This window comes from Mauremys mutica, chromosome 8 (assembly GCF_020497125.1).
Source record: "Mauremys mutica isolate MM-2020 ecotype Southern chromosome 8, ASM2049712v1, whole genome shotgun sequence".
NCBI classification, from domain to species: Eukaryota; Metazoa; Chordata; order Testudines; family Geoemydidae; genus Mauremys; species Mauremys mutica.
In genome coordinates, this window is record NC_059079.1 from 38,789,959 (window position 1) to 38,806,703 (window position 16,745).

Consider the following 16,745-nt stretch of genomic DNA (forward strand, 5'->3'; position numbering starts at 1 on the left):
CACCACAGCCACGTTCTACATCAACAAGCAAGGGGATGCTCGTTCCTCCCCCCTCTGTCAGGAGGCTGTTCAACTGTGGGAGTTCTGCATAGCCCACTCCATTCACTTGGTGGCGTCTTTTCTCCCAGGGATCCAGAACACATTGGCGGACCGCCTCAGCAGATCCTTCCACGCCCACAAGTGGTCACTCCGTCCGGATGTCATCCACTCTATCTTCCTAAAGTGGGGGCTTCCCCAGGTCGACCTGTTTGCTTCACGCAGCAATCGGAAATGCCAGGCATTTTGCTCCCTCCAAGGTCACTCCCCAGGCTCTCTCACAGATGCCTTCCTACTCCCATGGACGAGCTGATTGTTCTACGCCTTCCCGCTGTTTCCCATTGTACACAAGGTCCTGCTCAAGGCGCGCAGAGGCAGATTACGACTGATTCTGGTCGCCTGGCATGGCCCAGACAGCACTGGTACACCATGCTGTTGGAGATCTCGGTGGTTGCCCTGATTCCGCTGCCTCTCTTTCCGGACCTGATCACGCAGGATCACGGCCACCTCTGTCACCCCAACCTGCGGTCTCTCCACCTCATGGCGTGGATGCTGCATGGCTGAGACACTCTGAACTCCTCTATTCTCGTTTGGTACAACAGGTCCTGTTGGGCAGCAGGAAACCTTCCACTCGGGCTACCTATATGGCTAAATGGAAGCGATTCTCATGCTGGTGTTCTCACCATGACACACTTCCTGTCCAAGCGTCCATGCCTCTCATTCTGGACTATCTCCTGAACGGGAAACAGCAGGGCCTGGTGATATCATCCATCAGAATTCACTTGGCGGCCATCTCAGCTTTCCACCCAGGAGTGAATGGCCGATCTGTCTTCACCAACCCCATGGTTGGTAGATTCCTCAAGGACCTGGACCATCTATATCCACATGTATGACAGCCTGTACCCATGTGGGACCTTAACCTGGTCCTTTCCAGACTTATGAGACCCCTGTTTGAGCCCTTGGCCACATGTTCTCTTTTGTACCTCTCTTGGAAAACAATTTTCCTCATGGCTATCACTTTGGCAAAGCATGTCTGTAAGCTCAAGGTTCTTACATCGGAACCACCTTACACGATCTTCCATAAGAATAAGGTGCAGCTATGACCTCACCCTGCCTTTCTTCCCAAGATGGTATCGACTTTTCAGATCAACCAGGACATCTTCCTCCCGGTTTTCTACCCAAAACCTCACGCCAATAGTCTGGAACAACGGCTTCACTCCCTCGATGTTCGTAGGCCCTTGCCTTCTACATTGAACATACAAAGCCTTTCCAGAAAACGACGCAGCTCTACATCGTGGTAGCAGACTGGATGAAAGGTCTTCTGGTCTACTCCCAGTGGATCTCTTCTTGGATCACGTCATGTATTCATGCTTGCTATGATCTGGCTGGGGTCCCGAATCCCCATCTCACCGCTCACTCCACAAGGGCTCAGGCCTCGTCGGCAGCCTTCCTGGCCCAGGTGCCAATCCAGGAGATCTGCAGAGCTGCTACTTAGTCTTCAGTGCATATGTTTGCATCACACTGTGCCATCGTTAGACAGGCCAGAGACGATGCGGCATTTGGTAGGGCGATCCTACAATACACAGTACTTCACTCCAACCCCACCGCCTAGGTAAGGCTTGGGAGTCACCTAATTGGAATCAATATGAGCAAGCACTTGAAGAAGAAAAGACGGCTGCTCACCTTTGTAACTGTTGTTCTTCGAGATGTGTTGCTCATATCCATTCCAAACCCACCCTCCTTCCCCTCTGTCGGAGTATCCGGCAAGAAGGAACTGAGGGGGTGCTGGGTCGGCCGGGGTATATATCCATCGCCATGAAGGTGCCACCCCAGGGGGCTTCACAGCCAACCGACCAGGTGTTGCTAGGGTAAAAATTCTCTGACGGCCATGCACGTGGCGTGCGCACACCTAATTGAAATGGATATGAGCAACACATCTTGAAGAACAACAGTTACAAAGGTGAGTAACTAACACTCCTGCTAATACATCCCAGAATGATGTTTGTTTTTTTGCAACAGTGTTACACTGTTGACTCATATTTAGCTTGTGATCCACCAGGACCCCCATTTTCCTTTCTGCAATACTCCTTCCTAGTCAATCATTTCCCATTTGGTATGTGTGCAACTGATTGTTCCTTCCTAAGTGGAATACTTTGCATTTGTTGTTATTGACTTTCATCCTGTTTACTTCAGACCATTTCTCCAGTTTGTCCAGATCATTTTGAATTTTAATCCTTTCCTCCAAAGCACTTGCAACCACTCCCAGCTTGGTGTTGTCCGCAGACTTTATAAGTGTCCTCTCTATGCCATTATCTAAATTGCTGATGGAGATGTTGAACAGAACCAGACCCAGAACTGATCCCTCTGGGGCCCCACTCAATGGCCTTCCAGCTTGACTGTGAACAACTGATAACTACTCTCTGGGAATGGTTTTCCAACCAGTTATGCACCCACCTTATAGTAGCTCCATCTAGGTTGTATTTCTCTAGTTTGTTTATGAGAAGGTCATGTGACACAGTATCAAAAGCCTTACTAAAGTCAAGATATACCACATCTACCGCTTCCCCGTTATCCACAAGACTTTTTATCCTGTCAAAGAAAGCTATTAGGTTGGTTTGACATGATTTGTTCTTGACAAATCCATGCTGACTGTTATTTATCACCTTATTATCTCTAGGTGTTTGCAAATTGATTGCTTAATTATTTGCTCCATTATATTTCCAGGTAGTGAAGTTAAGCTGATTGATCTGTAATTCCTCGAATTGTCCTTATTTCCCTTTTTATAGATGGACACTATATTGCCCTTTTCCAGTCCTCTGCAATCTCTCCTGTCATCCATGACTTTTCAAAGATGAACCTTATAGGGATGAACCTTCAAACATTCAGTTTGGCTAGGTGGGCTGCAAAATGTTTGATTGTTTATCCAAGGGCTTCTTCTCTTTCCTTAATCCTTCATCCTCCCCTTCCTTTATACCACTGTCTCTCAGATCCTTACTACTGTTCCTCTCTCCACCAGCCACTTACAGGTTATTGGCAATCTGTGAACTTCATCCCTAGCCTGGGCACCCTGAAAACCTAGTCTCAGCACTTCTCCTTGTTACCCACCACCTTCTCTCTCTGACACCCCATTAACATATAATATAGGGTTTTCCTATGCACCAACAATTTCAGTGCTCATTGCATTCACTCTGACATTCCAAGCCTTGGTGCTAGGTATTCTTTTGATCAGAGACTTCTATGCTTCCTTCAGTTGTGTGTCATTAAAAAGAGTATTAAAAGTGTGGAAATGAGGCAAGGAGATGGAATGGGGGAAAGTAAAGGGGGTTTTAAGTCATCACTACCTATGCATAGATCTGGGGCTCTTTTCTTCTGTGTTACCACTTGTATGTCTCTTCAAGAATACTGTGCAATATCAGTTCCGTGTGAACAGGAGTGTAACTCCAGTTGCAACATGGAGAAGCAGCTACTTTACATGGCATGATCACAAGGGAAAGGGCCTTAATATATTCAGGAAAATTGCTGTGTAAGTTAATTTAGAGGGTTTGTGCATTAATTCCCTCTTACTGTCTTCTAAAGATGATGGAAGGCTATATATACATCTTACAGCAGTACTGTGGTTCCACTCATGGTCATTCTATTATATTTAAAAAAAAGAAAGGTCAATCATATTTTTACTATCAAAGAGAAAACTGTCTTTTAAATACATTCTAATCAAAGTTTTTACTTAGATTTTCTTCTTGCTTATCAAAGGTTGAATATCACCCTTTCCAAAGGCCCCAAGAGCTGGTGGATTATTGTAGAAGTAGAAACATTGTTTTTGAAGGCTACTGCCCATTAGCCAAAGGCGAAGCTCTTACTCATCCTAATATAATTCAGCTGGCAAAGAAATATGGCAAAACCCCTGCACAGATCTGTATACGTTGGAGCATACAGGTAAGAGAGGGCAGCAAGATAATGGTGTCTGTTTAAAGAGGTAAATGTAAAGGAATAGTTCTGTTCAGATGATATATTTGTTGTGCATCAAACCAAAACATATACAGGAAATTGTGATTTTACATCTGATCTGCTGCTGCTGTTGTTCTATGAACTAAGTGCTTTTACTGGGTAGTGGGAATATACTAGGCTGTACATGACAGTATCTTTACCACTGAAATAATCTTTGGTTTCAGCAAAGTAAAAGGAATTACAAATGAAAAGAGTTATTTTTCCAATATAAATGCTACAGTCAGTGAGTTTCATCATTCTCTTCCTTTCTCTCAGCATAGAGCACTAACCAGTGAATATGAATTAATGTTGGATACTGAACGGAAAACCATGTAAAGTATGTTAGAAATGTATATAGTGTATGTAACTGTGATTATAAATAGTGCTGCACAGATATTCCAGTGAATTTGAAGAGTAGAATCAAAGTCTCAGAAGGAAACTCGGGTTAAACTATTGCTCTAAGAGATGTTTTGAAAATTGAATCTGTTTTTTTTTAAATAACGCCTATTTTTAAGGATGAAAATTATTACATTTTTCAGAATGGGATCGTCACTATTCCAAAATCTACAAAAATAGAAAGGATACGGGAAAACTGTGAGGTAAGATCTGGTTTACTGGCTTCATATGACTAATGCCCAAATTATTTTAGATACAGTGTTTAGGGTCTGACTCTCCACTGTGCTATACCAATTTTATGCCAGTGCAATTCCATTAAAATCAGTTCAAGTACTACAACATAAACTTGTTGTAAGACAGTGGGAAAATCTGATTTCTGATGTGCACAAATGTAAGAAATCAATTGGAAGACATAATTATGTATAAAACACACAGTCTGATGACCTACTGCATCTAAACAATTTGATCAAAGAATAACAATAAAGTTGTGAGTTTTGTTTTCATTATTATTATTCATTTTTATTTATTATTAGGATTATGGTAGCATCCAGAGGCTCCAACCAGTGCACCATTGTGCTAGGCACATAGGAAGACAGTGGGAGGATTTCACTGTAGTACTGAGACCCACCTTTGACCAGTGCAGAGGGGGCTGCAAAGGCTGTCTTAGGGATATCCCAGGTTCAGTAAGCCATGTTAGTGGAAGCTGCAGAGTTGGCATAGCTGCCTCCCTCCCAGCCACCCCACCCCCAATCCATCCACAGGAGGTCCCAGCACAGAGCAGGTGGTGTTGGAACCAAAGCAGGACTGACATCATCTCAGCTTGTGACATCCAGTGTTTGTTTTATACAGAATTATGTCTTGTAATTGATTCTTCCTTTTCCTTAATGTCAGTGTTTCAACAAGTAAATTGTGGGCTGAAGTCCTTCCATCTATCATCCCTCAGGAACCATTTTTAAAAATGTGCTGGTGCTTTACAAAAGCTAGAAGTGTATTTTCAGAAATAAATTTTAGCCTTGCTCCTAAAGATCTCTCTGGCAGAGATTGGTTAGCAGAAAAGAGGATGAACTTTACCAGAGCAAGGGAATCGATTGCCCTTCAGTCACAACATTGGGTATGTGTACGTATAAATTAGTCACATGCACCACTTTGTCACATTTTGACATTTAACTTTCTATTAAGTAATTTTTATATGTAATTTACTACATCTGTCTTGCTTTTGTTTTTCTTATTTTTTTTTGTCTCTTCCTTCATGCCGCATTTTGACCCAGGCCTCCCTTACCATGACTGATCCGTGTTCTGCACAGTGGGGTGCGAAGGAAGCAAAGATAACCTTAAGCTAGCAGTACATATCTTCAGTCCTAGGGTGGGTCCCCTGTTTAGGTTTATGTAGGCTGAGGACTGAGTTTATGGCTAAAAGGGATCATTCCAGCAGCCAGAGATTGCAGGATGAGGGAGGAGTTTGCCTGGCAGCAGCTCACTGCACTGCGTCTTTGTGTGGAGTGAAAGGGAGCTCTGCTGAGCACCGAGTGAGCCATAGGGGAAATCCAGCTTTGAAGCGATGACGCACTTTGCTAGTAGATCACAATGTGTGTCCTCCTCCCCAAGAGTACTGAAGGGATATACGTACTTTGGAATCCATGTAAAGCTTTTGGTTTGCTGGCTTGACTAAAGCACCAATCCTTTTTGGGACTTTCTGTGGTGAGGTGCTGCAACTCCCTGGAACTGGTGTCTGTATGTGACAGAGAAGTGATGAGCTTAGGCTTGCAGAGGGATAGCAATCAGGTTATTCACATATCTTTCCTGATGGTCATATGGAGTGCTGTCACAAGCAGCTTTCATATTACCTTTTTATCTTCCTGCCCCTTCTGGGAAATAGTGTAGCTAAGTTTAAATGTAAACAGCAGTCACAATAAAGGGAAAAGGGCCTAAGGAAGCTTCTCAACCCCACTTTACAAGAGTTCTATTCCTGTGCAACAGAAAAGGAATCATTTTGAGGGCAGAGGAAATATAAAAGCCTGCTACAAAATTAAATCTGGGTTTAAATAATGTCTCTGTATCCGTTACATTAACCACATATGCATTCCCATAGGTGTTTGATTTTATACTAGCAGAAGATGATGTTGCAATTATAAATGGAATGCATGAGGGGCGGCATGTTTCCTGGGACCCAAGCTCTATTGTGTAAATTGCAAGGTTTGAGCTTTTTTTCTTGTGTCAGTGATCAGCCATCCACACACTTTGATTTAAATTTGCATGGTTTCATAGTACAATGTAATTGTTAACTTGATGGCTATCAGTAATTATAACTGATTTAAAATATGTAACATACAAAAGGAACATTTTCTTACGATAATATTCTCAAACAAATGTGAAAAATTTCAGTCTAAAATATTGCTCTATTGGTTAAATTGCATATAGTTTATAGTACTTAGTGTTTTGTGCTCTTTGGGACTGATCTGAAGTCCATGGAAAGCCTCCCACTGATTTCATTACGCTTTGAACCAGACCATTTATACAGAAAATATTAGGCTATGAAATGAAAGGAAACACATGATTCAGTGCAAAATGACTTGTCAGGTGACTTGTTAGGCAGATGGTTAGAAGTGTGAAGGAGACAATGCTGGGTGAGTTAAAAAACCAAGCTGTATTATTATTTATTATTGCAGTAGTGCCTAGGAGCCCCAGTCATGGACCAGGGCCTCACTGTGCTAACACAGAACAAAAAAGACAGTCCCAGCCCCAGAGAATTGACAATCTAAGAAGTAATGTGGAAACAGAATTAGAAAACAGAAACACAGAACAAAAAATGTACAAGTTAAACTACTTCTGAGGCAGATCTACTGTGGAAATTTTAGTCATGTGAGAGAGAGCATTGAAGGAATCATCAATGCCAGGCATAGACTCCTATAGGAAATAGGGATATACATATTGACACTATTGCAAATATAGGGTTTGATCCTGCTGTCCTTATTCATGTAAGTGTCCATTCAGTAGTTTTATCTGTGTGCATATGGCAAGAAAGATTCAACTCATAATGAAATTAAATAAAAATATGTACATACACACTCTCCAGCCATTACACAAAAGGTACATCACATCACCTTATTTTCACACCCCTTGAGCCAATTCTCTATGGCTTACTTCTGCACTGGCTTGAACATCCTTAGGGTCAATCAGGTTGGTGCAGAGCTGTGTGTGTGGGAGCAAGAGATCAGGATACCTCATAACACAGGGTCCAGATTTGGCCCATAATATTTAAAGCACAGCCACAATCATTATCACTCAACAGCCAAAATCCATATGTCTATTTCTTTTCTTTGCTTTTTTTAGTAACTGAAATTTGACACAGGAGTTTGTTTTGCTTGTTTGTAACCAGCTAATCCACTTAGCAGAAACAGGACAGATCTAACATCTGCATAATTTCTCTTTTCTTATTCATATTGCAGTCATGAGTGTTTTGTGCAGCAAGAATTAGTTTAATTTTCTCTTTGGTGCCGTCATTCAGGAAATCTCATTCACAGCACATACTGTTCTTTTCATTTTTTTGCTAAAAATGTGTACATACCATGTACAGATATATTTTGGAAAATATATTTGCAAGCTCTTATCAACAGAACATTCAGCATGTAATCACGTTGGTCTGATATTTTAGGAGTTCCTGTGTCTAGAAAGGTATGGAAAATCTGACTATGATTTATATTGTGTTTGGACTTCCTGAGGCAGTTTTCTCACTGCAGTGCAGTTTTAGTTATATCATGAAACAAAGCTCTTTGGTTTTTATCAAGAACCAGCTTATAGCAAACCATGTGTTTTGGCATGTATTGTTGTTTGCCCTTGAAGTTTAGTTTCTACACAGCTAATTAAAATATAGACAAAGTTTCTTCTTGGTAATAGCTCCTTCAGAACTATTGGCTAGTTCTGCAAACATTCAAGAGAAAAATATGCCTAGGCCTATCTCCTAAATTACAATATCATTTACCAAAATTTGAAAGAAAAGACCTACTAGGCCAAATGCTGCCCTCACTTATACCCGTACAGCTCTGTGTTCTAAGAAAGATTTTGATCCTTCCTAACTAAGATTAAAGGCCAACTTTTCAAAAGTGGTCTGTAATTTTGGCTGCCACAGTTTCTGAATGCCCAACTTTAGATGGCTAGGAGCCTGATTTTCAGAGTTACTGAGATCTGTAAAGTAGGCTCTATGCACATAACATTTAGACATCCAAAATGAGAAGCCATTTTTTTTAAATTTGAGCCCATTAGTCATCTTCTAAAGAGGACAGGAATGAAGTCAGTGGCAAAGTGAGCATGGGAGAGGTCTCTGCAAGAAAGCACAAATAAATATTTCTGCCAGTGAGCATCAACTGAAAAGTAATTTTCCAGAACAATAAGGTAGTATAATGGAATTCATTAAACAGTATTCAAATTAAGCAGTAAAACAAAGCATATTGTGCACTAGTAAGCTGTTAATGCATTTATTGGGCCTCATATGCATTGTGAGACATAAGAGAACCACCCAAGTGAACCAATAGCCTTCTATTGCAAGGCTCTGCTTATTGCCACTGGGGAATATTTCAGAAACTACAGGAAATAGTTTGGAGTTTAACCAATACTTACTTTGAACAAACAAGCATCATGCCAAAATATTGCCTCTTTTTTCAAGCATAGTGATGCATAGGGAAAAAATGTGCCAGATATAGAAGTCTTTGCTTAGTTACATTACTCCAGCAAAACTCCCATTGATGGAGTTTGTCAGAGTAAGGACTGAGGGAGCTTACTGGTCAACAGTTCTAGTTAGGCCAGAGCAGGACCAGTTTTCTGCTCTCATTCCCAGTGGTTTGTCTCACTGTTCTGAGCAGCTAGAACTAAGCCATGATTTCATTGCAGTGTCTCCTCCAGACCACTACAAGCTGCAGTGGTCACTTCAGAGGCAGGCTTTCTTCCTGCTTCCTTGCTATCGCTCACTGTTCACTCTGCTGAGGCTACTGTACACCTGACATAGCATCTACTTCTGCTCAAATCTGGGGTCAAGCAAGAGAGTCCACCATCAGCTCTCTCCCTGACTCCAGCAGTGATACCCAAATGGTTAGGTGGGTAATGGAAAGAAGTTCCCCAAACATGGGGACACATCGTAGGACAGGGCATGTAACAGCTAAAATTAGGATGACTAACCCTGAAAGAGTTAGAGGGGGGATTATTTCTCTGTTTTTCCAATATATTTACTTTGTGAACTGAAATACATTTTGTGACAGTCTCACAGTTTTCCCTGTAGGGATACAATTAGTCAGTTCTGTTTGAGTGGGTCTTATCACAGCAGAAAGGAACAGAAAGGTTTTTTACACCCCCATACATTGAAGAGGATGAAGAGGGGTGATCTCAGGTGTAGTACTTGAAATTACTTTTAATTGATTTTTTTAAACAGACTAGATATCAGGGACATGCCCCTTTAATCAGCTGAACTAGTCACTAGACATTTTATTTCTACTGAGCAGGGGTGGCTCCAGGCCTCAGCACGCCAAGCGCGTGCTTGGGGCGGCAAGCCGCAGGGGGGCACTCTGCCAGCGCCGCGAGGGTGGCAGGCAGGTTGCCCTCAGCGGCTTGCCTGCGGAGGGTCCGCTGGTCCTGCGGCTTCGGCAGAAGGCAGCCTGCCTGCCGTGCTTGGGGCGGCAAAATTCCTAGAGCCGCCCCTGCTACTGAGTGGCTTGAATCGTATTTAATACAAGCTGACGACAAAACCATGCCTTCTAAATTTAAAGGCTGATTTATGTACACAATGAAATCTCTTTTTGCTTGCAAGGAACATGTTCACAAGGCTTGGGTGTCAATTATCAGATAGAAATAGTATGTATATGAAATACTCATTGCTAGCCTGCTTCCTTTTAAGGAACAGTTACTGAAAGTAACTGTTTTACTTCATAATTCTTATTTCTCTAACTACCCTTACACCTGGTTGTCCTGGGTGTAAGGAGTTTTTTGGTTTTTGCTTGGTGCTGAAAAGCATCATTTTAAAGTCAAGCGCACAGTACTTTGAGCTAATGTAGGTTTCATAATGCTGTTACAAAGTTGACGTTATCTTCCTTGCAGGCTGATGTGATATGCAGTTTTGCACGTTGTGCCATCACTAATCACCACCCATTGTTTCCTTTCGGAAGCATTAATTCCCCCAGTATCATAAGAATGGAATCCTGTTATCTCCTGGCTTCTGGGAATATAATGCATGTTACCACTTTAACTTTCTTTCCCTTGTGAACTGTTTTCTCAAGCTTAATACTAAAATAGTTAGTTTAATTTAAGAGCATTGGGACAAATTCTCTTTGTCTCTTTTGGCTTCTGTCACGTTGGACCATGAAAGAATTGGGCTTATTGGTTTTGTATTTTACATTTTTGACTTTACAATTAACGTAATGCTGTTTAAAAAGGTAACTCTTGTCATTTTCTGGGCTGCTTTCAGCCTTTCTTGAATCAGATCTCTGTATAGATGTATTTATACCAATTTCCTAATATAGTTACAATGTTCTTATTTCTTTAAAGTATTGTCCAACTAATCAGAAATAGTGGGGAAGGAAAAGAGGGCAAATGAGCTATCTGTTAGTTTAAAGGCATCACTTGGCGTTGCTTTCAAGATATGAGCAGCTGTGTTTTTGCTAGAAGCAGATGTACACCGACTCAGTTACCAAGAAAACAAGCAGCACTAAAGGTATGAAAACTGAAAGCCAATTCTATTTCATGTTTCCTCTTATTACAATGCCCAAGAGGGCAGTGGTAGAGGATGCTCTTGCAGATTTTCTCAAAATGAATGTATATGCACACACACATTCAGAATCATGGTGTGCCTCTTTGATAAAATGGCTGAAATACACAAAAAGATTGGATGGGATGCAGTAAGACCAACTGTCTCCAAAGAGTAAACCAGGGGTAGGCAACCTATGGCACGCGTGCCGAAGGCGGCACGCGAGCTGATTTTCATTGGCACTCACACTGCCCAGGTCCTGGCCACCAGTCTGGGGGGGGTCTGCGTTTTAATTTCATTTTAAATGAAGCTTCTTAAACATTTTAAAAACCTTATTTACTTTACATACAACAATAGTTTAGTTATATATTATAGACTTATAGAGAGAGACCTTCTAAAAACATTAAAATGTATTACTGGCATGCAAAACCTTAAATTAGAGTGAATAAATGAAGACTCGGCACACCACTTCTGAAAAGTTGCCGACCCCTGGAGTAAACTTTCATCTTTATACAGACATCCATTAAGGCTTAGAAAATTATTGCACATGCTCACTGTAGTCTCCAGCCATGCCAACCGGAGCTGGAATAAAGATAAGGGCGGCACTTGTTACCCATTATTATTAACACACTAAGCTATTAGAGCAGCCCCTTTAATTGGGGTTAAGTAGCACCTGATTTGAAATACTGATGAATCAAGTACTGCATATGTAAGTCTAATCAACCATCTTTGCTAGAACACGCTGATCACTAAGGGAATGGAAACTAATTTGAAACAATAAATAAGGAAAGGAGAAAAATAAACAAAAATTGAAGAGGAAGGGCGAGGTAGCTGCCCAGCCAAGTAGCTTCCTGTCTGATCTATTGAGAGTGGCTTTTTTTAACCTTTTCTTTTCATGCTTGTCTGTTTTCTTGGAAGCTCTTATACTATGTGGATTAAAGGCATCTCAGACCCTTTAGTTGAGAAATACCAGTGGTCGTTATGTAAAGTGCAGACATAAGGCATCTCTGACCAAACTGCAGCAGTGATTGCGTAAAATCAGAGATTCTATAACATCTCTCCCCACAATCTAAACTTAAAGGTAGCTGTATTGCTTTTCTGAACAACATGTAATAAACAGGCTGTCATAATTCTAAGTTCAAAAGCCCTCATTGTCAAGAAGTCAGAAATGTATATTGCCACCCTTGTGCACTGGGGTAAACATCATCTCCTTTCCTTTTAAAGATAGTTGCTTTACTTTGACAGGAAAGCTGATAACATTAACACCACTCTTTCAAAGCACTATACTAGAAGGACGCTGCTCTTGCTGATGTTAATTGAAGACAAAGTGGTTAAATCTCTTCCTAGTGCTTTGAAGATCTGAGAAATATGTCCCTGACTTCAATGTCCCCAACAGAAGTAAAGATGGGTCAACCTAGTGGTAACACTTTGTGATACTGTTTGGTAGACTTGAGAATGCAATGCCTCTGAAGGGACATTTGAACTGTATTCCCTGTAATGAGCTCATGTGATAATTATGACATAAACATGACTTTATTTGCCATCTTTATTCAACAGCTACTTATCCATCCTCAGCACCAAACAGGAATAATTACAGCTACTGCCAAACGATTAAAGAACAACTCTGATGACTTGCAAGGGGACCAGGACTTCAGGGTTAAGAGCGCAAACCTCCAGGATTCTGAGAACCTTCACCATCCACTGAAATAAAAACCAACATAGACCCTCAGATTAATTTGGCTCAGTTTTAATACTACTGCATCCCCCACCCAGTGGTTGTTTAACACATATCCACTGGTGATAACATCAGATGATCTCTGCTAAGTGTGAACTGAACAGGGCCAGCATTAAGAGATCTACTGCCCTAAACAAATGCCCAGAGGGCCACTTGTACCAGATCTCAGTCATCCATGCAAAGAACTCCATAAGGTTTTGCTGCTTTTAAATGTTGCCATCAGTGGCCCTCTTGCTCAGCCTGTACAGCCAGCCCTCTGCAGGGGCATCTTTGATGTACCTTTTGAATAGTGGACTTGTCAAGGCTGGCTGAGAGCAATTCAGAAGCAGAACTACTAAAGAAGGCTTTATATCAACTGTATGATAGTTCCATAAATGGTTAGCTTCTCCCTAACCCCGCCCCCCAGTTTTTGTAAAGGGGAGTTCTAGGTTTTTTTAGCTAAGGCTTCATTCCACTGAGGATGCGCCAACCTTAAATAAATACATAACTTGGCTACAAAATACAGGGTTTTTTCCCTTTTTCATCTGACTTTTTACAGTTTCATAATGAGAGAAAAGGGAGAGTGCTTTTCTGTGAGCTCTTTATTCCCCAATGGCTCTCCACAGCATAGACTGTGGCTTAAATTGACTTTCTTGGCATAGAAAGAGTAGGCTATTTTAATAGAGGCCTTATATTAATGGCACAGCAAATGTTTTTGTTTAATCATATGAAATGTCCAGTGTAGCATTATTATCATAAAATACTGGTGTACAGCTACACACACCTTTGATTTATCTGGAAAATGATTATCACAATCCATTCTGTTGAGGGAATTGTCTTCTGGCTCAGTTTCTTTCAGAATTACACATAAATGAGGTTCCAGTTAGTGGCAGATATTTCAATTAAGACTATATTCTTGCTCTTTAGACTTCAGTATTTAGCTCTGATGCTCTGTCCAGTATTGTCAGGTTTGCTGGTGGGACAGAGAAAGCTAACAGTAGAATTTTGCTTGACTGATTTGCATCATTGGAGTAAAAGTGAGTTTGAGACTATCTTATTTACAAAAATGTAGTAGAATTATGTTATCCACTTGCACTACTGCTTGCACCACTTGCACTAGGGCACTTCTGCTGTATTTTAATAAGTGCATAAAAAGATACATAGTGATGGGATATAGTAAAGTTTCTTAGGACTTTGGATGCAATGACTTCTGGTAAAAGTATTTCAAGTCACTTACTGAACTCCTTTCAATCCTATTTTCATTTCCTGCTGCTGACTTTCTCTTTTTTTCTTCCTTTCTTTGTCTATTGCATTGGCATTAATAAACTGTACTTGTACTTGTACTTGTAATTCAGACACTAATGTGCTAACACCTATTAATTCTTACTGTTTTGGAATTAAGCCGCTCCTGATTTCACCCATTTCTTACTGGTCTAGTCCACAAAAATATGTTCTGTTATATGGAAACACAAAACACTAATTCAGGCTTTGTAACAAATAAGTGAAATATGTTTTTCAATATCACTTTGAAATAGAAGTCAGTTTAATTAATGCTAAATTATAATCTAACCCCCCAGGGCTCTTATGACACCCATATACACATTAAATAAGTTCATCGTGATTAATATTATGATATTTAACAATAGAATGAAACCTGATTTTACTGTTTGAGAGCATATTTATCTTCTTTACTCTAATCATTGTATTATTTCTCCCAAACACAGGTTTTTGATTTTAGTCTGACGGAAGAAGATCTGGAATTTTTAGATTCTTTGAACATCAACAAAAAACTGATTCACCTAACCTATCCGTTATGGAAAGGGTAACTTCAAACCAGATTGTTTTAACCTGCAACAACTGAAACACGAATACATTTTGAACTGCACAAAACTGTTTCACATCTACATTGTTTTATTACCTCTAAAGCTCCTGTCAGTAGCTTATGATATTGACTATTATATGCACAAAGTTAATTAAATGTGGCTTAGTTTTTCTCTCTCTTTCTCTCTCTCTCTCTCACACACACATTTCTTAATAATCAGTTTCTCTGATGTCCAGGTCTTTCTATAATATTTTCTTTGGATGGTTTGAGTTATTCTGTTCAACCTCACTGTATTTGAATTTAGCTGCTACTTTTTGGGACCCTGCTTCAGTCAAGATTGGACTTGTTTATACCTATTGGAGTTTTGGCACTGTGGCCCAGATTTTCAAAGCACCTAAAGATGGAAATCAGCACATGGTGAGATTTTCAGAAGGATTTAAGGTGCCTAACTCTCATTGAAATCAATAGGAGTGAGCACCAAGGGCTTTTGAAAGCTGCATTTTAAAAATCTAAATATCTTTAGAAATCAGACTTTAATTTCAGTGGAAGCAGGATTGTCTCCTCAATCCAGCTTTCAGTTATGGACAGTACTCCTTTTCACTTCAGCATGCTATAACATATTCAAAGTGTTTTTCTTAATAAAAAATTAAAACAGTACTTAGTACATCCATCTGTGCTTTCCATAAGGGAGTAAGTAGCCCTATTCTATTTTACAGATGAAGAAACTAAGAGGTTAAGTGACTTGTGCAAGCTCATATAGCAAGTCAATCACAGACCTGGGAATAGAACCAATATATCCTGATTTGCAATCTGAGATTCCTGCCATTGAACTATGAGCAGAGTGCTAAATTCTGATCTTTGTTACATTGGTACAAATCCAGAGAAACTACTGAAGTTGAGTGTAGTTACAGCTGGTTTACAGTGGTGCAACAAAGATCAGACTCTCGAGTCTCCATTCTGTAGTTGACATTTCTCCCCTTTTAATTTCTTTTTGTAAATTCTTCCAGGACACTGCAGGCTATTCTCTGAACTCTTCCTCAGTTGGGCAAAGCTACACTGTTGGCACTCTTACAAGGACCATCAAGTCCTGACTTACTTGAAGGAACAGCCCTGATAGCTCTCATGGTGCCTGATCGCCAGTTTCATTTTGTCTTATTAAAGAAACACGCACTTTTTGCATTCAAAGACTCAAAGGTTTGACTGCACAAATGATCGTGTGCAAAAAATTGTGGTCAGTCTACAAAAAATGTACAGAGTGGATGGTGGGGGAGTCGTACTCAGAGGCTTGCTGTGTGAGTCACTGATGCAAAAGTTTGAGAACCATTGCTCTAACTACTAGATGCAGTACTTAAACTTTCCCAGTCACATGGTTTCTTGACACCCAACTTTTTAGGAAAACATACTGGTGAAGTGGCTGCTGTATAACAGTTGTGAAAGTAGAATGAATTATATTGTAAAAATAAGAATGGATTAAAGAAATGTTGTATGTACCTTTGAGCAGAAATAAGAAATGTTGAAATACAGGTGCCAGGAAAAGAAACATTAGGCATAAACAATGGTGCTAATGGCGAAACATTAACAGAAGATGGGTAATAGTTAGTAAGGAAATAAGATATGCATGCCTAGCCCAGGTAAACTTATCTGATTCTGCTTCCTTTGTTAGCTTGTTAAGTTCTCACCCTTTTATCTGTATAAATAAGATAGTTTGTGTCTTGCATGGTGCTCACATTATCTGGGTGTTATTAGCAGAGCGCTGTGCTAATAAAACAGAGTGGTCTGACAAACTGTGAGTCCTGAGTCTAACTTTGACACAGTCCACTGCTAGACATTTAACTGGTACATCCATCCCACTGAAATTTGCTTTCTGATATATTTGATATCCAGGGACAGTGTCCCTTTGTTCTCTAATTCTGGGCTAAAGATGACCTTTCTCCTGATCTGGAACATAGGTAATTCCAAAGCAGAAAGTTCAAATGAGCCATATATATGGAATTTCAAACATGTTCGATTTTATAGTGGAGCCAGCAGTCATTTTAAATTTAGGAAACTTAAGAGATCTAACAGAA

The 16,745-nt window shown here is 40.4% G+C and overlaps 1 protein-coding gene across 9 annotated transcripts in view; it reads left to right on the forward strand.

Annotated features, from left to right (window-relative positions):
* Positions 1–16,233, forward strand: part of LOC123376497 (uncharacterized oxidoreductase ZK1290.5-like) — a 90,480-nt gene extending 74,247 nt beyond the window's left edge. For 2 of the 9 annotated variants that reach the window (XM_045028527.1, XM_045028526.1), the window contains 4 exons: positions 3,787–3,969; positions 4,560–4,619; positions 6,506–6,609; positions 14,582–14,640. In XM_045028527.1, coding sequence (XP_044884462.1) covers positions 3,787–3,969; positions 4,560–4,619; positions 6,506–6,601 — 339 coding nt within the window. In that variant the 3' untranslated portion in view covers positions 6,602–6,609; positions 14,582–14,640. Of the gene's footprint in view, positions 1–3,786; positions 3,970–4,559; positions 4,620–6,505; positions 6,610–10,944; positions 11,111–12,700 lie in introns of all 9 variants that reach the window. The other 7 variants (XM_045028521.1, XM_045028520.1, XM_045028524.1 and 4 more) reach the window with 7 other exon arrangements.
* Positions 16,234–16,745: the final 512 nt, after the last annotated feature.